At 38.5% G+C, this 25,798-nt stretch overlaps 1 protein-coding gene across 6 annotated transcripts in view; it reads right to left on the bottom strand.

Annotated features, from left to right (window-relative positions):
• Positions 1-12,750: 12,750 nt before the first annotated feature.
• CNTN6 (contactin 6) overlaps positions 12,751-25,798 on the bottom strand; it is a 148,498-nt gene continuing 135,450 nt past the window's right edge. For 4 of the 6 annotated variants that reach the window (XM_032985761.2, XM_032985763.2, XM_032985762.2 and 1 more), the window contains 7 exons: positions 25,072-25,142; positions 22,107-22,341; positions 21,451-21,566; positions 19,593-19,779; positions 16,042-16,154; positions 14,132-14,300; positions 12,751-13,430 (listed from right to left, as the gene is read on the bottom strand). In XM_032985761.2, the coding sequence (XP_032841652.1) occupies positions 13,330-13,430; positions 14,132-14,300; positions 16,042-16,154; positions 19,593-19,779; positions 21,451-21,566; positions 22,107-22,341; positions 25,072-25,142 (992 nt within the window). In that variant the 3' untranslated portion in view covers positions 12,751-13,329. Of the gene's footprint in view, positions 13,431-14,131; positions 14,301-16,041; positions 16,155-18,832; positions 18,909-19,592; positions 19,780-21,450; positions 21,567-22,106; positions 22,342-25,071; positions 25,143-25,798 lie in introns of those variants that run through there. The other 2 variants (XM_032985764.2, XM_032985765.1) reach the window with 2 other exon arrangements.

The raw sequence follows: 25,798 nt of genomic DNA, 5'->3' as shown, positions 1-25,798 counted from the left end.
CCAATTTTCTTATGAAATCTGCTGATTTTCTTTAAGCTTCAGCTGCTTGTATCAACCAGTTGCACAATGAGCTCAGCCTTTTATTCATTTCAAGAAGTGTATTTCTGACAGGCAGGAATGAAGGCTTGGGTACACGCTGAAGGCTCAAAAAGCCCCACATATATAAATGTTAAAATTATTGCTCGTTTTAGGTAGCAACTGTGATTTTTCTAATGCATTCACCCAGAAATAATGTGGTGCATTCAGTGAAGGTGCCAATGATTATTGCATGGAGCTGCAGAGGACGGTAGTAGAGGTGTGGAGGTGCAGCACCCCCCACCCCACTGACAGCTGAAGGTATGGACTGAATTTCAGAGGAGTCTGAAACAGCTACCGGAGAATCATGAAGGGTCTTATGGTGTCCACTGGCTTAGTTTGAAGACTCCGGCTCCCCGATTCCCCCGTCTCTCTCTTCTGTCTGATTCTCAGACATTATTCTGGAATTAATGTTGACTTCTTGTGTGTTTTTATTGAGCTCCCCTTTTCCTATAAAGGTTTTATCTACTCCACTCTTGACTTGATGCCATTCCACTTCAGAAATTCTACTCAACTTCGACTTTTCTTGTAGCACAAAGGCAACCTGAGAGCCCTTAAAGACATCATTAAAATTTTTATTTCCATGCCTCTCAAAGCCCCTGGAAATATTGTATTACATGCAATCGTTGTAAATAGCATTTCTCTTAATGCAATAATCTTGGTCTAATCTTCCAGTGGTGTGAATATGCTAAAAGGAAGGCTTAAAGAGATAGATGCTAAATAAATTAAAATGAGCTAAGGGAAGATACTTTATAACCCTAGAAATATTGCAAGCATTATTTAAAGTAGTTAATATTTTTACAGCCTCGTGAATGCTAATCTTTGGGAAATCTCAGGTAGCAAATATAGTTTTAATTCTCAATTTTAGTTATCACAATCTGGAACTGTAAATTAATTTCAACACTATAAAAAGTAATAGACACGTTTATTTTCTTAAGCAATCTGGCTTATTCAACTGCAGACTAAATCTGAATTAATGGTCCTGGTATGTTGAATACAAAATTAGTAATAATGTGAAATGCATGTAATGATAATATCTGCTGGAAGAGTTATAATGGTGGGGTCCAGCTTTTTCTCATTAATATGCTCCATTACTATTAAAAAAATGATACTGAGCTTTCTATCTGGCACTTGAGTGCTTTTCTGGTGACTTCTTTATAAAAAATGACACCTTTTGCAGTATCAGTATAACCTAAGTGTTGTTCGTTCTTTTGGGGATGCATTAAACGTAGAATTATGGTTCCTCTTCTATTTCTAGAGTCAAGAATCAGATTAAGGTAAAACCTTAGAAAAGTCTCTGGATGTGACATCAAAACTTCAGTCTGGATAGATGAAAGTTGTTGCTAAGCCCCTCTTTTATTCATAAAAAAGGGAAAGAATAGGGATCAACAATGAAACCTCAATGCTGTTCAGGGAAAACACCTTGCTGTTCAAGGGCCATTGGCACCACCCTGTCCCAGAGGAGTTTTTTTGAGTATGGATTGAGGGCTTGTATGGATCAGCACGTATGTTTGCAGAAGTGCCAAGACAAGAAACAGTCCAGAGGAGTACATGAGACGACTGAAAATATGATCAAGAAAGTGAAGAGAATTAGAGGCTGTGGGAGGTACAGAGGGAGCTGTGAGAAAAAGCAGCTTCCAGTATTTGATTCTCTTCTGCAACAGAAACCAGCAAGAATTTTTTTTTTTTCTCCCATAAATGATAAGGTATTACCAAAGAGATATATTGCTTGGTTTTTCTCCCTAACAGAAGACTCCCACAAGACTTTCATTGTCCCTTGACTCACTCAGACCAACTTTACTAATGAAGGTGTTTTCCTGCGACAGCCAGACATTAAGGGTCTTCATCTAAAGGTAGTTCTGATAACTGCATTCGACAGAAGCATCTTAACTCAGTGGGGTGGTGTTGGACCTGTGCAAACCTGGTGGGGGAAGTGGGGTCGATAGCCCAGTTCCTCACACCAAGCCCCCACGGTGAGCTCAGCCCACCCGTGCCTCCGCTGGGCCCATCCTGCTCAAGGGTTATTTGAAAGCCCTTACAAACCAGAGGTGAATCGCTCTGTACTTGTGGCATTAAACAAAAGTCAAGGCAAATAGCAAAGCATGAACGGACTTATTCCCCAGCATTAAAGATGAACATCTTTAACATGAGAGCTTGCAGTGAAACCTGTCCCGCCCTGTGGATGCTCAAGGTCTGTCCCCCTGCCTGAGCCAGACTCTTAATGGAGGGCAATTTTGGAGTGTTCTTGGTTTGTATTTTGTAGATATGGTGAGAGGGGATGGAAGTGGTGATGAGCATTTGCTCTGGGAGCAGCTGATGTCCCTGAGCAGAGCCAGGGAGGGGATGCTGGGCTGGGCTGGTGGTGGCAGCCTCTTCTGCTGAGAAAATGGTTTTTCTACAAACAACAAAAGCTGCCTACAAGTGGTTTTATACCTCAAGGTGTTTCTGTGGTGAAAGTAAAAGGTTTTGTGTTCACCAGCATTTATTTTGTTTTCTTTACTTTGGACTAACGAGCCTGAGTCAGAAAACCAAGCAGGGAAAATCAGTATGCTTTCCAAATAGTGTAAGCATCAATTTAAATCTACCAAGTTGCAGTGGGCTATATAAAGATTTATTAATCAAAACATTTGCAAAATATTGACTGTGCACGTACACTGTTAGGCCTGAGAGATCATCTGCGAAATAAAGCTTGAATTAATCACTCCTTCTCATACATTAATCTTTGCAGAATAAAAAATATGTAGGAGATATTTGTGGATATTTTTCTAACTGTGTTTTGGTAATTTCATTCTCTAATTTAAAATTATTTCCACTCAACAGTTGTCATGTAGAGGGTAGAAACAAAAACTCAGGGTAAGCAGCCAAAGTGCGGCTCACAGAACAAATGTTGTTTTGGAGCGGGGCTGGCTGCCGTCTCCTCCCGACCCCCCCGAGGGGATGAGCCCAATGCGAGAAGCTCCTGCAGGGGCCAAGCACAACTGCAGAATAACACCAGGAGCATTTTGATGCCTCTGTTGGCTTAAACAGCTCTGGTGAAGACAGATCTAGGAAAATCTGGTTAGGGGGATTTGGCAGTGCCTGTTCCCTGCAAATATAGAGTTGTATCACGAGAATAAAGCAGAAGAAAATGTGTTAGTGATGGAAAAAAACCACCATGTTTTAGTATCCAATCAAAGAAATGTTTCTGTTTTTCTTTTTAAAATTGTTTTGTTTAAAAAGTCTGTCTTGCATTATTTAAATGCAAAATATTATACTAAAGCATTAAGTAAATGTTAAAACATGAACACATTCTTTGTAAAAAATTAGAAATTTTTAAGTCCTCTTCCCAACCAGAAACAAAATAAAACAAAAAACTCCCAGAAAACTGGAAAGCACTAAAAACTGAATTCTCTGCGGCCCCAATGGAGACCTATGTTTTTGACAGCTCTTTAAAAACACGAAGGCATCCACATTTTTGTCTGAGAGTCTCTGTAAACTACTTGCACTTCTTTGGTTACCAGCAAATTGCTTTAATGAAGACTTTGTGTGGAAAAATATGTGGGTGTTTTAGTGTACTTAGACCTCAAAAGAGATGTCATAAAAATCAACTATGTCTGATAAAGTATATGATGTGCTTCCCAAACTGAAATTTCCGTCCTCAGAGGGCAGATGTCTTTCTGCCAGTGTCTGCTTGGCTGGGAGAGGCCCATGGCTACGTGGGCAGCATCCTGGCCACTTTGAGTGATGGTTAAAAGCCTTATTAAACACTGAATGTTGTACTGATTAAAAACCGACAGCATAATTTGGCCTGGGCTATTTAATTTTATTAAATGCCAAGGTATGTACCAGCATAGCCCAGAGTGCTTATGAATCAATAAGTGCTGGCAGGCTTAATTTACTTAAAGTTGTGAACTGCCACAAAGTGGTCATACTTTAGTTGATGTCTTTAATTTAAAAAAAAAAAAAAAAAAAAAAAAAAGAATCAATTTGTAGACCTGGCATGATGGTAAGCAATGGTCTTGATTTTATTTCGTATGTGTCTTTTAGTGGTTTTATGAAAGTGTTTTATAAACAAAGTTTTAAAGTGTAAGGCATGTTATCATTTTATTTCCTCAGAACAACTAAGTGAGAGAGCCAGTAAGGTATTTATAGCAGAGTGTATTTATAGAAGAAATCTTCCAGCGACTGGGGGGATAATAGGGAAAGGCCACACATCCCCTAATGCAGAGAAATGATCAAGAGCTCATACTTATGAATGTAGTGCCACAGCTAAATTAGACAAATTATTATAGGCCCTAGATACCAATGTCTGCTGCTATACACTGCCTGCTATTGCACAATCACTCTTATGATTTTCCTTCTTGGGGAGAGAGGGAAAATAAAAAACGTACTCCTCTTTTCATTACACAGATCTCTATTTCCTGCTCCTTATATATATGTGTGTGTGTGTGTGTATAAAAGCTCACTTAGTTACTAACTTTTATTTTTCGTTTTATTTTTGCTAAGTGCACTCAACTCCTCTGTGTGAGTCAAGGGTGGTTGCCTGTAGGTGCAGGAGACACTTGTGCCCCACACACTGCACCTACCCTGGCTACGGCAGCGATTTTGGGGATATCTATTCATTCTTTGGTGAAAGAAATTAATTCTGAAGAAAAGAGTGAAACCTAATGTAAATCCATAAAAACAAACTATTCTCCACATTAAATCAATTACTTAATGGAACAAGCTTAATCTTTTGCCAACCAATACAATAGGCACAGAATACAGTATCTGTCTTCTAACAGATAGTTGTGATACTTGGATGTGGGGAGAGATGTGTGTGTATATTAAACAGGAGCAAAGGGTTATTTTATGATTTAGACTTTAAGAGAAATTTTCAAAAGCCTTCTGAAACTCAGCAACCTGGGAGAATTTCTCTGTTAGAGAGTATCTCTGAACTGTAACAGTGTGTGTTCTCATAGATGTTCCCTATAGAAGCTATTTATTGATCTATAATAATTTTACTTTACATATTTCATTAGATAATGTCTATATACAAATATACAAATAAATACACATATATAAAAATAAATATTATAATATAGTCTGCATGCAGAATAGATTGCATGAAATAAGAGTAAAAATGTTTCATCCTCTAGACAGTTCTGAAATTTCTTACCTCTGTAAATGAGAATGAAAACTGGAATGGTTCAAAAATTTATTCTGGACTATTAGTTTCAAAAACATTAGAAATTCTTCTTTATTTCCTGAAATTTTGGAGAAATGTTACTATTTTCTAATGTAACACTAAACTGTGTGTGTCTGTGCTGGTGCACATCTGTGCAAGCGGGAGTGGGAGAGGATCTAGTAAACAAGATACAACACTCATTATAAACCTAACAAAACCACTAAGTAAAATGTTTATATGAAGCAAAACACTGCATGCATCATAAGAAAAATCAGTCAGAGAATCAGAGACATTGGAAAAAACTACTCAGCTTAATTCTGAGTCACTGGAAAATATATCTCTTCAAAACATCAAAAATCAGCATGTTTCTGTTAACGTTTTCCTCTGAAGAAACAATGTTTTCTGATGGGAAACTGGTTCATGAAACATTTTCCAACCAGCTTCAGCACAAATACTGCCAATTGTCTTTGTGGGGGAAAGTGAAGAATATATTTTATTTTAGCTTCAATTCCAGCAGCGTGCAGGAAAGTGGCCTCTTTAATAGAAGCCTTTGAGTCAGAGAAGTGGCGGTGAGCAACATCGCCGCTAATGGGACAATAGCCCTGATGTTCCTCTGCCCCAATCCTGACCCTGAGTAAGCAAAAGCGTTGTTATGAAATCCCACTCAGTAAAATGGTGTTTCTTCTGACAAGCTCATAAAAATCAAATAATGATTGAACTGCCAGATTTCTGGATGCTCAGAGCTGATCATTGTTTTCCCATTTTATTCTGGTTCTTTTTTTTTTTTTTTTTTTTGTTTAAATCAAGCAGGAAAAATTGCCAGCTAGGTCAGAACTTTTCTGCAGCAGCCCACCTTGCTCTTTTTCTCTTCTCCTAGAGCTTTAACAATTGATGTGTCCCACTGATGTTTCTGTATGTTTGCTGTAACTTAGCTACATTGGCATCTGAAGTAGCTTTTGGATTTGAGAACTCATTTAAAATCAAAGAGGATCTGGATTCAGCACTCCTTGGGGGCTGGCGTGGGGGAAGAGGGACTGAAAAAATCCATGCTGTGTCTTTTACTGCGGAGTTTGAGACAGAGTTTTCTCTTTTTCTTATTTGTTTCCATATTTCTTCATCTGGCCTTTGTGGGTCTTTTTTCCCCCTGCTCTGTTATGGCTCCTGTGATCTGTGCAAGATTCTCCAGGAGTGTTAATTCCGTTTGAAATTTGTCATCATAAAAGAAGTCTTGAATCCTCAGTAGGGGGGGGGGAAGTTTCAGTATTTGATGTATGGGTTTGCTTTCTTCATTTGTTTTTAAATTTTTTTAGAAATTCTGCAGAATAGATTCGAAGCCCGGGTTGACAGAGAGCCTGAAAACAGAGCGAATTTACCCATGAGAATATCTGCCTTTGAAGTTAATTCAGTTTCCAGACTCCTAATTAAATGGAGAAGTTTCTGGAAGCCAGGATACTTTGCAGGGGTGGTGGGGTGGGTCCGGGGCCGTGACCCAGGTACGCGTTCGAAGGTGGACTTTGCTCAGCCAGCGTGGTCGGAGAGAACATTTCCGCCAGGAGAAGAGCAAAAAGCCAACATGGTGTAAGCAGTCAAATATTTCAGGGGCACGGGATCCTTTCCTCAGTTTGGGAAAACTTCAGAACAGTCATGATAAATGGCAGTAATATCCACTTTATGGCACTGTAAAGCTATGCCGGAGCTGGCTAGCAGAGGTGCTAGGAATAGCTCTAACTTTGCTTGCTGCAGATAGCGCATTTCCTAATACAGTGGGGACAAAAGAAAAATAAATAAATCAACATTTCACCCTTTGAGGGGGAGGACCTTGGGATGCCTCAAGCCTGTCCTCATTAGGAGCCCACCTGAAGCTCCCAGTCTCTTGCTGGACGAAGGGGACAGAGATACCTGCATGAGATACCAGTAATAAGCTGTGAAAAACACGGTCACCAGTTGAAGTTAGCAGAATGAACAGCACTTTAATACTCTTCAAAATTCAAATGCCTGCCTGTTTTTTTTTTTTTTTACCATCCAAGCCTTCCAGCTTGTTTCCTTGCAAAGATTGTGGGCTGGATTTAACCCAGCCAGGGTAATATCATAAGGGTTAAGCTTTGTAACTTCTTTCCTCTGCTCTGCATCAGCGTTTGTCTCCTACTTTTCTCTGCTAGAAGCAGGAATACAAAGAAGTACTTCTAGCTCAGCCAGTGGATGATTTTTATCAGCTCATTTTAGTCAATAAAGAAAGAAGTCAATTACTCCTGGAAAATAGCACTTTTCAGTACTGTATATACCCAGCCAGTACAATCGTAGAATAAATCAATAACCACATTAATCAATACGATGTAAACTGCTGATCTCTGTGGATAAATTGTACTGGTGTAAGAAGGCTTTCAAATAAATTCTAAACCCACTCAAACTGCATAGGCTTTAAATCTACTAAGGGCAGTGGGACATGTGAAAGATTTGTGCTGTTTCTCTTTAAAATCTCTGGGATAGCAGGGCTGCAGAATAATGTAATTAAATCATGCTAGCAGCACTCATGTGCTCTCACACACAAAGTCTACTTCAATGAGACCACCAGAAAATATCCTTTAACAAAAATTTTTCAGCAACAGGGGATTTCTGACATGATTCAAGAGGGAAGGCCAGGCTGCATAGGAAAGAGTGCACAGAGAAGGGAACGCTGAGCTGCAATCTGGTTATTTTACAGCCCCAACAGCTGTAGGAGGTTTTGCTCTTCTAGGCACCTCTGTTTTTTTATAAAACCCTGAACCTAAGCATCTCATTTTTTGCTTTACATTTTGCCGTAATAGCAGTCGCACACAAGACTGTAGGCAGAGCCTATAGACACATCGCTTGTAAGGGAAGGTCTGGGTTATGCCTAAGGAAACTGGGCTGGGGCTGGGGGAGCGTGGCTGGCAGTGGGCTGTCCCTCTGCTCAGGCTGCACTGCCCCGCGTGCATGGGAGCCAGCGAGGAGGAGGAGACAAACAGGAATAGAACGTGTGAAAATTGGCACTGGGCTTTTCACGGTGGGTCTGAACGCGTTGCGGAAAAGGAAATTGTTAGGGGGTGAGGATGGCCATGAAGTTGTAGGTTGTATTGGTAGGAATGCAGGAGGGATGTTCACAGCGGTGGGTATGGGCTGAAGGGAGATTTCATGCTTTAGCAAAATACTTACTTCAGCTATGCTGGGCAGGGGTGGGTCATACCAGCCATTTCTGGCAGAGCAGAAACTAGAGCTGTGCACGGCAGTGTCCAAGCCTGTGCCTTAATTACCCTGGCCCATCTCCCATGCTGTCTCTAGAAAACTGTGTTTATTGAAGTGCAAAAATTCCAGAGACTGGAAGGTATCTTGTGAAAAACTTGCATATTATAAGGGATCTTCTGGTATACTTTTGTGCTTCAGAATTATTCCAATTCGTTCTCTAAGGATGGGAAATATCTGTAGCTGTTTTTCAGTACTGAAATATATTGGTGTGTATAGGTTAAGTAAAGAAATGATACATAACAGTATTATTAATATGACATTTTAATTGCTGCATCAGACGCATTTTCAAGTACTAAGTGCTAGGAACTGATAAAAAGAAGTTCTTATTAAAAAAACCTGAATGATTGAAACCATTTAGAGGCCTTTATTGTACCATGCTGTCAAAATGAGCAACTGACCTTTTCTACATGGTAAATTTCTCCAAGAAAAATTTTATACAATCTATTTTAATAACACTGATCCCCCCTCCTCCCCCCCTCCCCACCAATAGTTTTTGAATTAGATAATGGTCAGAGCAAGAGAAATGCCGAACCCTTACATATACTCTGAAGATGACCGAAGGTGTTACATATGAAGTCTCTGCAACCTTATCTAAATTTTTAGGTAGACAGATATTTCTGAATGCATCATTTGCTCTTCTTTACACTTTCAACCCGTAACAATTCTGTAAGTGGCAGCCCTCCATTAATTCACATTCAGCAGCAGAAGGCAGAGTATAAACATTATCTCAGCTCAACGGCTGAGGTAGGCTGGACCACTCCTTGGCATAAATAATGCCCAGAGCTCATCATCCTCATAGCAATAGTTCAGTAGTCCACTGCTATCATTATCATACCTCAGTCCACATTCACCCACAGGCCATATTGCGACTGCACCTATGTAGACACCTGAAGCCTGATATTCAGGAGCACCAAGATGCAGCAACTCTCTGGCACTTCGAGGGAAATACTGGGGGGACAGTGTCTTGGAAATATCAGTGCTGGAGGGCATTAAAGGCATTGGTTTATTGAGAGTAGGACATAGTTCTGCCCTAGTGTTTTCCCAGGCAGTTGGACATGTGCTTCCTGAAAAGACAAAAATCTGTGGAGGGGTGTAGGGAAGGAGGCAGGATCCCCAGGCCCCGGCTGCCCAATGTGTTCCAAAACCTCTCTGAGCAGATTACTTTTGTCTTTCATGCAGGCTCTGCAAATCACTGGGGGAAATTCTCTGTGACTGCAGTACAGTCAAATATTAATAAAATCCTTTCCTGCTTTTACAACATATTTATACGTAAGAGTGATTTAGAGTTCTGTGTCAAGTCGTCACCAGGGCTGCATTCCAATGACCTGTAGAAAACACAGGGTGTTTCTGCACTTCAGGATAATGTTGATTTAGGGGCTGGTACAATAGCACACATGGGCTATTTTATTTAGCTTCGTGGCATTCGTATTCAAAAATTGCCCTATAAAGAAGGGAGAAGGCATTAAAAAAAGTTTAAATGCTCTTAAATCACAAAGAAACATTGTGTTTGGAGTGAACTGAAACATTTGGATAGACTCAGAATTGCTTTTTTCATGGATAAATATTTTGTTGATATGTTAAATTTAAAATGAAAATCTCTGACTGTGACTCTTTTTCATTTTTTGGTACTTTGCTGAGGTTATCGAAACAAAATAGATATTACTCTTCTAGCTATTTGAAAACTTAGGCTGGTCTGTGATTTGATCTGCTGCCTCTAAAATCTGGTAATACTGGGCCCAAGGTTCCCTGCATTGGGCACCTCGAAGTGGGGTGTTTAATTTCGCTTCCTAGTTGCTAAAAATCAGGAGCATTGCAGAGTTTTTTGTTTTGCTTTTTCCATTGTTTTCATTTCAACTACTGGTTTTAGGGGATTTATACTGTTCCTATTTTCAAACTTTTACCTGCAACTGTGGGTGAAAAAAAATATTTTTTGACCCTTTTTTTCTTTTAATGAAAGCTGCCAGTCATCTGAAGTCTTTCTATTTCAACATCAGGTTCTTTAATAACATTTTCACGTAAAAAAGAGCTGGACTTTCACTGTTTTGGGCAGCTCAGAAATCAGCTCATCCTAGTGAAACACCAAAAAAGAATTGGGGAGCCAAAGAAAAGAAAATGAACCTTCACAAGCTAAAGGGTTACATTGAATTAGGGAGGATGGGGGTGGCTATATCTATATTTAAATGTATTTTCATGAAGACTGCTTTGAAGTTCTGCTCCCAAGGAAGAATAGTCACTTGGAAATCCACTTGTGCTTCAGCTCTAGGGGAGTTCAGCAAGGGAATAACTGTACTCATGTTAGAGGTCTTCCTAGGTTGTCCCTTGCTTTAAAAAGGGCTACGCTCACAGGAATGACAAAACAGGACTAATGTAGAAATTATGAGGTTAAACACTGAAGACATAAAGAGCCTGATTTTGAGAAGTATCTTCTACAGTGAGAAAAGTACCTTGCAAAGACCATCAGTAATGCATACAGAAATGAAAACAAATCTGAAGAAATGACTCATTGTTTAGTTTCACTGCAAAGAAAAATGTTTTTACTTCATTAGGGTATTATCAAGATTTTTAATACCATATCCACTTCTTTCTAAACTGTTCTCTTCTTTTGAAAGCTATGTTAAACCTCTCCCTAATAACTCCTGCGATTAGCATCTTTGTAGAAATCCCGGAGGAGAGGCTTCTAAAAGTGGCATTATATTTCTAGAGCCTCCCTGCAATTAAGCCTCTATCAGGCCTTCTATTCAGTTGTATATAACTGCTCTGCAGAAAAACTCTCTTCAGTTGAATAAAAAGAGATGTTTTGTTTAAACTTAGCAGAAGGATTGCATTTATGTTATGAAATATAAAGATTTTAGGTTCAGTTTAGCTCAGGAAAAAAAAAAAATACTCATTGCTTAATGGACACGAGAAGGTCTGCAAGTGATCTGTCATGGCAGAGGGCAGCTCCTGCTGGAGACCGGCTGGGAAGGGATGGTGCAGAAAGCTCTGCCAGAGCTCCACCAAACAGTGGTCAACTTCGTGAAACATTTTGTAGAATTCAGTGTGGGGATTATTAAACATCACCAGGCGCAAGTGATACTTGTTTATGCACAGTAAAGAAAAAAAAAAAAAAACAAAAAAAAACAAACAAGATTCTACAGTCACTTCTTCGGTGAGACTGCAGCTGCACAGCCTTAAGAACATGAAACACACACTCTTTTGGCTTTGATGATGTCAACACAAGATGCAAATGTTTAATGGTGAGTGCAACTCCAAGTGAAATGCCTTGTCCTAGGGACTAAATATCCTTTTCATCCTCTGGAGTCGTTAGATCAAAATTGAACATCATTCTGTAACATGTGTTTTTGCAATGCTTTTATCATTTCTGATTTTTTTTTTTTTTTATGTCAGTGTGTGTGGAGTTCTCCCTGGAAGTCCAGCACATGAGTAATCTCAGGTGCCAAAGTTTTGGTAGCATCCTATATGAATTCACATTTTAGACTCTTACTGCCAATTTGTCTTCCCATACCCATGGCTGAGAAACACCTTCAATATGCTGTTTGAAGGATTATCATGCACAGATGAATCTCTAACCTTTTGCTCATTTGTGTGCTTACACATTACCACCCCCATTTCCACCTTTTTTTTTTTTTTTTTAAAGGATATTGGGGGGATATTTGATTCACTTGTAGTTATAAATGGTTACAATGATGACACAACATGTATTTGACAGTGGTGAAAAGAAAATATATTTCAGAGTAAAGTGAGAAGGAAGAAAAGTTCCCCCAGTAATTATAGGAGACAAAAAAATACTTTTTATCAGATGTTAAAGTTGACACAGGTGTGACTTCACATTTTGAGCTGTATCTACTGACTTGAAAGCCATGCTCACTCTGGTATTTAATTTGTTATTCTAATAACTTGATAGATTGAAGGGCTTAATTAGATACTTTTATCTATATTTCAAGATGATGAAAATCAATGTTCTTCTCGTTTACCTTCATACCCAGCCCAAAGATGAATCTATACTTTCAAGCTACAGCTTGAATCAGGTGAGAGAGCAACTGAACCTGCTTGAAGATAGTTATATTTCAATCTCCCTTCAGAAAAGGTATTCATCATCTCTGCTAGTTTTGTTGATCAGAATAGTCTTTGCATGAAAAAGTCCTTTAAAATGTATTTGAGAATATGTAAGGTATCTCATATTATAAAAGATAGTGTCTCATTCAGATCTGGTTCAAGGCTTGCTGATGTCATTGAAAGTCTTTCTATTGAATTCAATGGGCTTTGGATTAGTACATATGTTTCCTTTTATTTAAGTTTCCCTTTTCTGAAGAAAATAGTACAGTACACTTCATACAGTGCATTGTATGACATCCCCTGTAATACAAAAAAGTGCAAAAAGTAAACAAATAGCTTTTATTTAATTGAAAGTGGTGGGTTTTTTTATAGGTTACATTGAAGAACGTGAGATAAGTAATATCCACATCACAAGCAATTGCAAGTCTCTTCTCTCAGTTATAACAGCCTGGCACTGGTCTTTCATGTCTGACATGCCATTACACTGGAGTTTTAACAAGAACTACTGCTTGTAAAAAATTTGACACCACTCTCCTTTACAATCTCAAGTTATGTTTGGCACCACTCCATTTAATTAATGCATATACACTTACCCATTAATTTCCAAGCTTATTTTTAAAAATTAATGTAATATTGATACTTAATGTTTTCTTAACAGTAGACCACTTCCATCTCCCTCCCCCATCCCCACTGTTTTTCTTTATCAGGAATGTTGGTCATAGTGAAGTATTAAGATAAAATCTACATATGGTTTATTTTTAAAAGTCCATGGCTGAGCATTGCTATAATCATCAAGGAAAAGGATAGGTAAGAACAGAATTCAATAGAAGGATCCCAGATGTCAATATATGGTTTGCCCTTTGGGATAGTTTTATTGCTCCAGAGCTTAAACCTGTAAAAATACAAACACACAAAATATTCTGACAAAAGTAGATTTGTTGTGTCAAAAAAAAGTTTTCCTATGTATTCTAGTATTACAGTACTATTTGTTCTATTTTCAAAACAAAACATTATCCACTACTTTTATTTCTATTTCTTAATTTTTTAGATATTAACAACAATTCCATGGAGTATGGTTTCAAATCAGCTTCCCACCCTCCTTGTGAATATTTGCTTTTAGGAGGGTTTGGGCTAATTTGCTGCAAAACTATGCTCCATTTTGCATGAATAATGAGGTACTAATGAGAGCAGAGACTGGACCCTGGGCAACCCCACCCCAGCCATGGATCAGGGCTGAGGGTCCCTGTTGCAGCAGCAGCTCCAGAGCAGATTAAGAGCCTTGTTATATGCGAGAGCTGTAGCTTTGAATTAATCAAGAAAGCTTATTTCTGTGTCGTTCCCTGAGCATTACAGGCCAGGGCAGATGGAGACTTACACTAAAAATAAGGTCACATCTAGGTGTTGTGCGAAGTACTTTCTCCACTAATAATATCTGAGAGTACCAGAGACTAATCTGCATGTACCCAGCATTACAAAGCAACAGGAGGGAGGCCACCTGTGGTAACGGAAAGTCTTAATCTATTGTACTTCTTAGAGGCACACAGATTTCTTATTATGCAATAACATTCAGAGAAAAAAAATAATCTCACATACTTGATATTTTTGGAATCCTTATTTCCTCACTGCTGCTGCCATCCCCACCGTCACTGACTGTTCTTATTTCTATGAGATAATCTTCTTCAAAAGGTACCAGAAGTTCAGCTGAAGTGTTGTTTGTCTCCAGTACGTGTGTTTTGCTATGTCTGTTTTGTCTATATAAAATCTAAGTGAAAAGGTATTAGAACAAAAGAGTTATTTTTTTTAAAAAAATGAAAAGATATTAGAAAACAAGATTTATTTAATTTTTAAATTTTAATGAATTTTTTTTTGGCTGAGAATATTTTCTGCCATGTCCCAAACTTTTCACAACACTATCAGCATCCTGCAGAGCATTAAACTTAATTCAAAATATAGAAATATATTCTGCAGAATTTTGTGATTGAGATCACAGCAGGCATTTACTCCAACTTTTAGGAGAGCCTTTGTCTCCTAGAAATGAGTCTCACCGGGAAAGTAGGGTTATGAAATCCTTAGCTGATACACTTATGCTCGTCTGTAAATACAGAAGTTAGACACACCTTTAAACAAGACTTCAATCTGTAAACCAGTTATATCCAGAATTTATCTGACACTTTAGGAACTAAGGTGTTAGGGATTTATTTTCAAATTTTGCCTCATTGTGGTGAGCATTTATAGTCAAATAAAAATATTCATATTGACTTCTGTGTAAAATTACTGCCTGCTAATGAAAACTGGGGACATTGCACAGCAATATGTTCCCTAAGACTTCAAGAAAGGACAGAAATTTGCATAGGAGCATCGGGGTTTCCTCTTAGGAAGCACGTTTATACAACTAAACATGACGGATACAGCGCCTTGGTCTTTTTGCTAATGAGACATTGGGCCAAGGAGCAGAGCAGCTTGGGGAGTCTAGACAGGGATCCTACAGACGACGAACAGCTTTTTTCCCCCAGGAAGCCTTTCTGCCTTGCTAGCACATCAATGACAGTGTTTGACTCCTTTCCCTCGACAATCTTTTGACATATTTATGCTAAGAGCAGCAACAGAAGAGGAAAGCAGAAGGAGAAATAGGGATCATGTAATAAATACCACAGAAAAGCACTTTTTCCACAACAAAATGTAATAAGCAGATAGGTTAGACACAAAGGAAAAAAGCTTAATAGTCTATTTTTAACTTTTCCCCCAGTGTGTGGAGCTACTTAAAAACACTCCCTAGGGTGTAAAAGAATATGATCTCAAGAAAGTTTTCAAGGTGGGGGCAGGTTGTGTCCTATTCCTCCCTAGACATAAATAACGCTGTGTAGACACTAAAATGCCTAGCAACATGAGGATCTTGATCCTAAGAACCTCTACTCATGTAAGCACTCTCCACCTCCATTTTTGCAGTCCTTCAGGAGTAAAAATGTCTTTCCATAAGTCTTTCAGGGTCAGAGCCACTGCAAGCAAACTTTAAACTAAATTTTTCTTCCATTTGAAAATAGATTTATGGGAGTGCTTTTTACTTTATTCACATTGATCTTTACGTGAGTATCTTCCTATCTCTTTTCAAATGTACATTTATGAACTGCCAGAGTGAGAACTTTTAAATGTGTTTTATGCCTGCCTTTAATGCTTAAGAGACTGTTCTCTACTTCTTATATACGTGTGAAACTCCTTCCCCGAAAAGAGGTGAATGCAAGGGTCTTATATGAGTAAGATTACAAGGGAAAGGGGACAAGAGAGACCCAGCTTTGGGGACAGAAGATCCCTGTGTCAGGATAAAGAGGTCCTACTCTGAATGAACACAGCTATTTTTCCATTTGTAGAAATGTCAGCCAACCACCCCAATAACTCTACAAAAGCCACTGTTTTCCAGCTAATGAACAGTCACCTTTCAACAAATCACTGTTTGTACCTCTATTATAAACAACATATTGGATTAATGAGATAAAGAAATTACTTACTTTGTAGCCTAGCACTTCTGATTCATTCTCCATTGTTTTCACATGTTCCCAGTTCAAGCAGATTTTGGAATTTGTCAGCTTCCAGGCAATATTTGCTGGGGGTTGACTTGGTGCTTTAAAAAAAAAAATGATGATAATCACAAGATACAGCTGAATATTAATTTGCATAGCGTAATTGAATGAGCTGCTGACATGGAAGTAGCAAATGCATGGGTGATTCAAATCTAAAAGAGTAAAAAAGTATTTTCCAGTCCATCATTGCTCTCGTATTAGTCAGAATAAAGATCTATTCATAGTGCAAAACCACTTACCGTGAGAGTTCATTTTCGAAATTAGGAAAAGGCTGACAGTGTTTGACAGTTGAAGTTATATTTGATAGATTTTGCTTAACTATCATGTTGTTCCTATCTGTATTTTAATGTACTAGAGAATGTTTTGCTGTATGGATTTCAGAAAAATCTAAAACTAAGAGCAAAATACAAAAGGCAAGATTTTCATCAGCCATGAGGACAGGTTACAAAGAGCTACACATTAAAGTCTTCATGTGATCCATCATGAAACATTGTAGGATTGTATAAATTCTCAGCACAATAGGCTGAGAGTAGCTTTTCAAAGGCTTTTTTTGCCTAAGTGCCAGGACTTTGAAAATTTGCCTAAAAGTGACTGAAATCGAATCCTGTGTGAACATGTGAAGTTGAAACTGTGCCTTTGAAATGTATCTCAGGTTTAGAACAACACATTATCTGCTTCTCCATGGTGAGTCCTTCTGGACCCTACCTGGGAGGACGGCACTGGGGGTGTTTGAAGAAATAAGGACTTGAACAGAATTAAGAAAAAGGAAGAGAGATTTGTAGAAACTTGTTGTGAGTATCCCAGACCTGACTTTAAAATGCCTCAGTTCTGGGATCCTTCTTTTCTCCCTACAGTTCCTACATGTTGATGATTAATGTATGTAACTTGGAAGGTACTGTTGATTTGGTAATATTCCATGATTTCTTTCATTTCCCATGGAGATAGAATAAATTGATGGTGCCTGTTGTTTCATATCTATCTGCTTCATGACTGTGGAGAACTTTGATCCATCCCACTGATAAGGAAAGGAGATGTTAGTGGACCACCCAGGTGAATACAAGCAGATGTCCTTTCATAAATCATACTGTCAGTTCTGGAAAAGAATAATTTTCCTTTTGAAGACATTTATATACCTTCACATATATAAAACTGCAAATTTACTTAAATGTTGTTTGAAAACTCTTTGTTGCTTTCAGCAAATATTTTATATATGGAATTTGGTAACAAAAAATCTCACAAGAGGCAAAGGATGTCAAATACTTCATTGACTGTGTACTATGAAAAGTCTTGGAAGCACTCAAAAATAGGTGAATACTGCTTTATTTAAAGCTTTTTAGCACAGTACTTAAAACCATCTTAATTCATATTCTTTGGGCTGAAAAACCATCACAGGATGATTTTCAAAACAAAATTAACTAGTTTTGCTATGCATCCAGGGAACAGAATAGGTGGCAACATAACACTTCCCCAAATCCACAGTAATACCTGCAGGCAAAAATACTGCAAACAGTTCTTCAGATCTAAGACTAGCAGATCATTTCCTCAACTAATTTCTTGTAATCGACATTGTCAAGAATAATAGAAGTCCCAAGTATATGCTTAAGTTTATTAAGTTAATGATTTTACTATTGTAAAGAAAAATAAAAGGCAAAGAAATTTCTGAAATCCGTGACATGTAAGTAAAGACGGAGAAGAGCTGAGCTTCACAAGAGTTACTACACTGTAGGAACACAACAGCACGTAAATGCAGTATGTTCATGGAAGGAGGACATCATTTCCATTTTCCTAAGTAGTTTAAAGTTAAACCAGGATATCAACTTAGACCTTAAATTGATCTTAGATAAGTATGTTTCAATCAGAATTGCACCTATTTGGCAGAAGGACCATTTTAGTTTTGCTTAGTCTCTACAATAATGGCAAGCACAGATAATTGTTGGAAGCCGGGAAGATAAGTAGGAAGACAGAGCTATTACCTTGAACCTAAAGCTCCCATTGCAGATGCACACTGTTTATATTCTCTTGACATATTATCTCTACTCATATTGAAAGTGCTTGCATCTTTCAGAGACTAGAGCTTAAAATTTTAATATATGTTTTTAAATATTAAAAGGGTTATTTTGACTTTAATTTTTAAATGAACCATTAGCACAATCCTGACTTTGACAGAAGATGAAGTCAATGTAAAACAAAGCAAATTTATTCCTTATACGTCTTGTCACTTGACTGCCACGTCTTTAACTTGTCTTTCATACATATGCATAAATGAATATAGAGAATCATTTCCAGATATGAGTATATTTTCCATTATGAAATTACCTGTGAGAAGAGTCTTGTTTGGGTCCTTAAAAAATACCCTCTGTGGCTATATTTTGGTTTGTGTTATTTAGATTAAATGGTAACTTTTATCATTAACTCATTTTACAAGTTGGTTCCTGTCTTGAACTTTGAGTAATAGCATGAAATAGCACATAGGCAAGAGGAAAATTGGTGAAAGACAGGAGAAATATTTCCCTTTTTGTCCAAAAGGGCTGATTTTACTGGGAAAACACGGTCCAAGGAAAGTATGAAAAAAATGGAACACTTAAACAGTATTGAATTTTGGGCACTGTGGTACATAGCAGATTACCAAGATTTCCTGCTTTGTGACTGTTTTTCTCTTAGTGAACATTTACTTCATGGGTTCAATCTTGCAGGATGGTGCTCAGAGCTTCCTCGTTACCTTGGAGGATGGTCCCATGGAAGCATCGGCTTCATGAGGCTGCTTCTCACAAACAGAATAGCATATGGTTTTGCTTCTACGGTTACAGAAAATTTAAAAAATTAATGACTAAATAGTACTCATATGAATGTATTCCATATGCTACCCTCAGTAGTGCACAGTTTAGAGGTCTGAAAAAAGCACTGTAATTTTTGTATGTTTGGAGCATTCAACAGTTTTCTTTAAAAAACCACGCCCATATTCCCACGCCCAAATTTATTGTTTGACTGTGGAACATGTTTCCTTTATGGACTCTGCATCTCTTTTGAAATTTCCTGAAAGCAAGTTGTATGCTGTTGCAATGCAAAAGGAAATCCTTCCTAATGGTTGTTACACTGTAGGAACACAAACACCGGTGTTATCTAATTTTGTAGTGTACAGAATTACTTTAGCATATAAATAGAATAAGGTAGATGAACTAACCTGATTTAACTTTATGAGAATTTTGGCTTCTATTGAGGTAGACCTGAAGCTAAATATTATATTAATGTCTTAAACACCAGAGTCTGGGTAAACTTTGACGATGACCACAAAAATATTGTCAGGGAAGAGAGAGAGAAGTTTCTTAGTCGCAGATTCTGTTGCTTAATTTTATGAAGAAATTTGGGATCCAGTTTTCTTTGATATTGCAACATTTAGTGGTGATGGGTCATGGTAAACTGAAATGTCACTATCATACTTGGGAATTTGCAACATTTGTTGTGTGAATTTGAATACTCACGTGATTTTTTAGTGGTGACATTTACTGGGGTGCTAGAGGGCCCTGTCCCCGCAGTGTTGTAAGCTCGAACTGTTGCAAAATATACTGTGTTAGCTTTTAATCCTGTGATATTTTTAGCTGTTACATTCCCATTGACTCTGACTTTACCAGCTGTGCTTTCCTTGGGATCATCAGTCCAATATAAAACCTGAAAAGTGAGAACAAAGAACAGACAATTCATTGTTTTCCATCAGTTACAGATTTGGCTAGGAAGCAGACATGTTGACAACAAAGATTTCAAGGAATACAGGATTTTTTGTATTCAAAATTAACAGGAAATAAAACCAAGCATAAATATTTATAGAAAAGAAATAAAATTTCAGAGGCTGAATACCAATTAAGGAAGTAAATTAAATCCTTAACTTTATAGATGTCCAAAAGGAAACTTTTGATAAGGTGAGAAATTTTAAAACCTGGTGTAGTTTTATTGTTTGAACACATTTGAAGAAAACTTTAAAAGATATAAAGAAACATTTTTCTCAGTCATCTACAAGGTTTTTTAATTATTTTGCATCGTGCCTCTAGTTTTGATTCAGTAACAGCTACTTAGACCTGGTTTTGGTTTTTGGGTTTTTTTTTTTTTTTTGGTTTGTTTCTTTTTTTTGCAGTGAGCTATTGATTTTGGATGGTTTGTGTACTGTGCATGACTCCTATTACCTTCATTTATGCATTTGTGATGATAGGATAGAATTTAAAGTATTTCTGACTTGCTTTACTCTTGGGTTATCTGATCTACAAAATAAATAAATAAATATTTGTTTTCAAGTAAAACACCCAGCAGTCGTATCTGAAGTTACTTCGAAGTACGCCAGTTATTAATACAAAAATCTGCTCCACACCCCCTCCACCCATCCCTTCCCAGTCCTGTGGATGTGAGATGCAGCTGACGCTGGGCTTCTGCTCCCATGTGGTGCTGGGGACCAGAGTGAAGCCCGAAGCAGCAGAGCTGGCTGGGTGTCACCAAGGTCTGGCAGCATCCCCCTGCTCCTGGCAGCTTCTCCTCTTCAGACCTTAAAATGCCTGGCCCTGGGCTTGATGCTGTGACACCAGCCATGCACCCCAGTGCTCAGAGCAAAAAAACCTCACAGCTAACAGTAAATGGAGAGACTCAAGTTTGTGCCAGGGGAGGTTTAGAATGGATATTAGGAAAATTTTCTTCGCCAAAAAGGATTGTCGAGTATTGGAACAGGCTGCCCAGGGAAGTGGTGGAATCACCATCCCTGGACATATTTAAAAGACATGTAGATGTGACACTTAAGGGACATGGTTTAGTGGTGGATGGACTTGACAGAGCTAGGTTTATGGTTGGTCTCAGTGATCTTAAAGTGTTTTCCGAACTAAATGATTCTATGATTCTGAGAGGTGAGTTACCCAAAGTCTTTCAAATACTCTGCAGCATAAGCTTTGCAGAGAAATTAAGTGCATTTATTCTGGTTTCCTCTGTAATCAATGTTATGTATGGGTCGTGTTCATGTCCCCAAACTATCAAGTACCCCATCGTGCTCAGACAGTGTTGTAGTTGTGTAAGAGGAGGGAGGATCAGCTTTGTTTTGTAGAACCAAGCACAAGTCCCTTTATGGTAGCCATGATGAATTATTAATCTTGAGGTTTTAATTTACATTATAAAAAGTCTGGGTCAGAACTGCAGTCCTGGTCTGTAAGTGCTTATGGTGATCTCAGGTGCAACATTGCTAATGAGAGTCGGGTGAAGAGCTCCATTGTCTGTTGACTTAGAAGCAAGGGAGGTGAAACCAGAACACCGATGTGGCCAGGAAAGAGACATCTGTAAAGTGTCAGACACCAGCACCAGCTGCCTCACCTCGTAGCCCAGCACCCTGCCCGTGTGCCTGTTCCACGCGATGGGCTGCCAGGAGACCTCCACCTCCATCGCCGAAATGCTCAGTGCTGACATGCCCACTGGTGCTATCTGCGGCTCTGGGTGATGGGAAAAAACACAGCTGGTGGAACATTTGTGTTATCAGAAGGGTGGTATGTCAGTAACTGAGGGAGATTCAAGAAGAGAGGAAGAGATTCTGGGGAGAAGCAGCAGGCAGAGGCTCAGGAAACCTGGTGTGGATCGCTAGCTTTGCTACCCATTTATTGTGGAACATCAGCAAGCTTTCAAAAATGATGATTACCTCAGAGCAGGGAGAGATTTTCAGAGATCAGCCACACTGAATGGTTTGAAAAGCTAGACCTTCTGAGAGCTACATTTTTGAATGTCTCCTGATTTTCTCAGCGCACTCAGTGGGAGCTCCCTGGGGACAAATAAGTTGAAACATGCTGTCTACATAAGGTGACTGTGAAAATCTGCCCTTTGCTTTTTTATACCTCAATTTCCCATCTCGTGTCTCTTGTCAATCTTTAATGAGCAGCTTTGAGCATCTCCTTACTATCACTGTGGAGATCTGTCTGATCATATCTGGGCTCTATTGATGTTACACAACCATTACTAATAAGAGCAATAGGCATTACCGTCTTCTCCTGAGTAGACAATGGATATGGAGCTCAGGGTCCCTTCCCCTTCATTGTTGTAGACACCAACTTTCACTTCAAAAGGAGAGAGAGGTGTAATGCTTTCGTTCCTATAAACATATTTGCTTGCTTCCACTGAAGCCACCACTGCTTTTGTCCAGGTTGTTGAGCCAAGAGGACGAAACATAATGATGTAGCCAAAATCTTCCCCATTTTGTAGTTCTTCTGGAACTGGCTGTAGTGACAAGGCAGTCAGTCAATAAGCATTTGCAAGTATACACTGTTTTAATTGAATCTTCATTCTCTGAGTATATTTTAGTGGTATTGATTTAGTTGACTGTGCCTTAGAGGAGATAATAATGTTTGCTCCATCACTCAATGCAATATTGAAATAAAAATCAAAATAATAAATCTATTGAGGCAATCAATTTAGAAACAAAAGATCTGATCGGCTCCATTAAAATTATTCTCTTTTAGGCATGAAGTTTTCAAAATTCAAAGCATTTCACACAGTACAAGTTGTAGCTGATTTTTTTCCCCCAAGGGGTGTAGAAATGCTAATTTTAAATAAATTATTTTTAAAGAAAAAAACTCAGGAAAGGATCAAATGTGTACACAGACGTGTGTGTCAGCTGTATAATTGCTGGCATATGAGTTCAGTACTTACATATTTTTTTAAACACAAGTGAAAGTCTCAAGTGCATGAGCATATTCTTGTTTAAGTTTGTTTAGAAAAGAAATGTTATTGCAAGTCAACACGGCAAAATTAATGTTTCTATTAATAAAATCTCATGCCAAGATACGTATTAATGACTCATACTGAACAGGCAATTACATCAACACTGTATCCAGCATGAACCTTTTTGCTTTCATGGGATAAAAATACTTCTGCGTTGACTTCTCAAAGCAAGAGAACATTTATGAAACAAGAAAAGATCAGTAGTACATGGAGGAAGGAAGCTTTTCTCAACAAAACTTCACTTATTTCAGATGTTTGCATCAAAGTAAGGTGCACGGAAAAACAGACATGGAAAATGGTGTAAAAAGAGGGAGACAAACATAGGGGCAGAACCACAGCCCCTGTGATTGCTCCTGGCTCCAATCTCCTCTCCTGCAGGGAAATGTCTGGGAGCACTAACAGTGTAAGAAAGTGGGAGAAAAAAAATCAGAAAGTACATCAGAAGATTTCAGGGCACTTATTTTATTCTTTGCTTCACAAATTCCTTCTAATTCTAATAAGCCTGGCCTCATATATATATATAATAAAGGTGTCTTTCCTTAAGTGTTTTACAAACATTAATTCCCCAATATGCTCCTTTCTATTTCTTTTCCAGTCCTGAGAGAGTTAAGTGTAAGGGATGATGGTACACTGGGGATTTAGAAGAGTTCAAGCTACTTTCTAGAGCATTTGATTTGTTTTTGAGGCTTCTCTGACCTCAGATTTAATCAAGATGTTTAGTGAGTTCATCACAGAAAGCTGGAGAGTCGTGTTCAGTGTTGTTGGCTTGGCATAATTAGTATTTCTTCTGACTATTTTTCAGGACACACTACGGAGTCCAACAAGATAATTTGATTGAGATCTCTCAGGTTGTTTTCAATTTTCATGTTTGTCTGCTCCCAAAGAGTAGATCAGTAGAACAGAAAATAAAACAAAAGATGCATATAGAGGAAAACTTAGTTCAGTAAAATTTTCACTCTGTTTGGAGCATAGAGAGGGGAAAGCATTCTCAATATTATTTATCTACTAGGGAGTTTTTTCTTTTGACTTCATTTTTTTTCCTATCACCTCCCTTCCTCTCCCAAATGGCTGGATAAACGGCACAGTTTTTTAGCATGCGGGAGAACACAGGTAATTCAGCCGATGAATAACATTATTTTTAGTTTAATTTAATTCCTTTTCCTTTCCTTCAAACTGTATGCATGAGCTTGCTTATTCATTTGCAAAAAAAAAACATGAAGTCAAGGGAGAGAGTAGGCTGCTTTCCTTGCTTAAGCTGAACTGGAAGTCTTTTTTTTTTTTTTTTTTCATGAAGAAATCTTTTCCATATCTTACAAAAGGAGCACCGTGTTTCTGGAGGACCTATCCCAAATCAGGAACTAAAGAGAGATCATCTTGCTCAGAACTCTGAGGCAGTCACACCTGATAGTAAGATACGTGGCCCCTGCCCTCCTGGCTGGGTGCTGCTGATGCATGGAGCAGCTCCTACTTTAGTTAGATGTCCTCAAAGCCAGAGGACAGATTTAGATCGGTGAGTCACATTAACTTTACATGTATTTTTCAGCACCAATGAAAAAAATATAGAGAGTGGGCTCTGTGTTTTGGGGATTTTTTTTCCATAGGGGCTGGAGTCCTGACCAAGCCCCTGCTCCATCACTGCACAGGCTTTGCAGGAGGCTGCCTGCCTTCCTCACGATGCCCACGGGGAGGCTGGAGAAGGAAGACTCCTTCCCACGGCACTTACTTTCCGCTCTCGACTGACCTGCGCTCACCCATTGCAACTTGTAGTACAGTATTAACTGTTCTGAAAATGTATATTCTCTCCTCTCGCTGGAGTGCCGGAGAATTAAAGGGCTCATCTCCTTTAACGCATAATAGGATATGTCTTGTCAGCACAGTGTTCCAGAATGAAAAACATGTAAACAAAAGTATGAAAAATGTTAATGCAGAAAATGGCCAAGCAGATTAGTGTGTTAAGCACCTCCTGTACAATGGAGATAAGAGGGTTATACAGACTTCTAAACATCTTTATAACATGCCTCTTAAACTGTTTATTTTTATAAATTGTTCACTATAACACAGAAAAGTTGCTGTATATCATACAGGCGGTTTTCTCTCCAGATGCAGGATGAAATCCAGACTCAGCCAAAGCCAATGACCAAAAGCCTTTGAATTTCAGCAGGGCTGTAATTTCACCCATAGGCTCTTCCCTGTTAGACATCTTAGGTTAATTGACTTAATAATTACCTCCCATGTGATGACCAGCTCAGAACGACTCCCTCCTCCTCCACTGATGTTTGTTGGTGCCACGACAGGAACTGGAGAAGAAAAGATGTTGGTGCTTGCAACTACGTACTGCTACTGCCAGGGGTCTTGTCAGCCAGGTGATTAGAGCTTTTCCTAGCTCACATGCAGCTATTCTGCCTTTCAATGTGTAGAAGAGGGACTATATTATATAACAGTACATTTTAAATGAACTGAAATTGTATTTACACATTTTTGAGTTTGTAAGGCTGAAGCCACAGATGTATTTGATATATGAGTACCCTGGTTCAAAAAATTAATTAAAGAAGCTGGTAGCATCAAGTATCAGACATTATTATGCCTCATCAACTAATTGGCAAAATGATGTTCCATTCAGACTGTAGCTGCAACACTACTGATTTACTAATTATGCGTTTGTTCGGTAAACATGTTGTTGGAGCAATATATTAATTTTTTTAATTGGCTGTATACTTTTCTTAGGAAATTCAAAACTCTTAATTTGCTTTTCTCTTCCCCCATTGCTGTAAGTGTCCGAAAGTTCATAGATTAGAGCTTGATTTCCCCAACATTGCTCCAGGTGTATGGCACCACAGGTACATGGTCAAGGCCAAGCAATGCGCTGGTGGTTCCAGTCTGAAGAGTCTTCTCATCATTCAAACAGGTCTTGGTAGAGAGGCAAGGAAAGTATCAGCATCTCTTGCCTCTTGTT

Source organism: Tyto alba, unplaced genomic scaffold (genome assembly GCF_018691265.1).
Source record: "Tyto alba isolate M040663 unplaced genomic scaffold, T.alba_DEE_v4.0 Super-Scaffold_3, whole genome shotgun sequence".
Lineage (NCBI taxonomy): Eukaryota > Metazoa > Chordata > Aves > Strigiformes > Tytonidae > Tyto > Tyto alba.
This window is presented reverse-complemented; position numbering and strand designations above follow the sequence as displayed.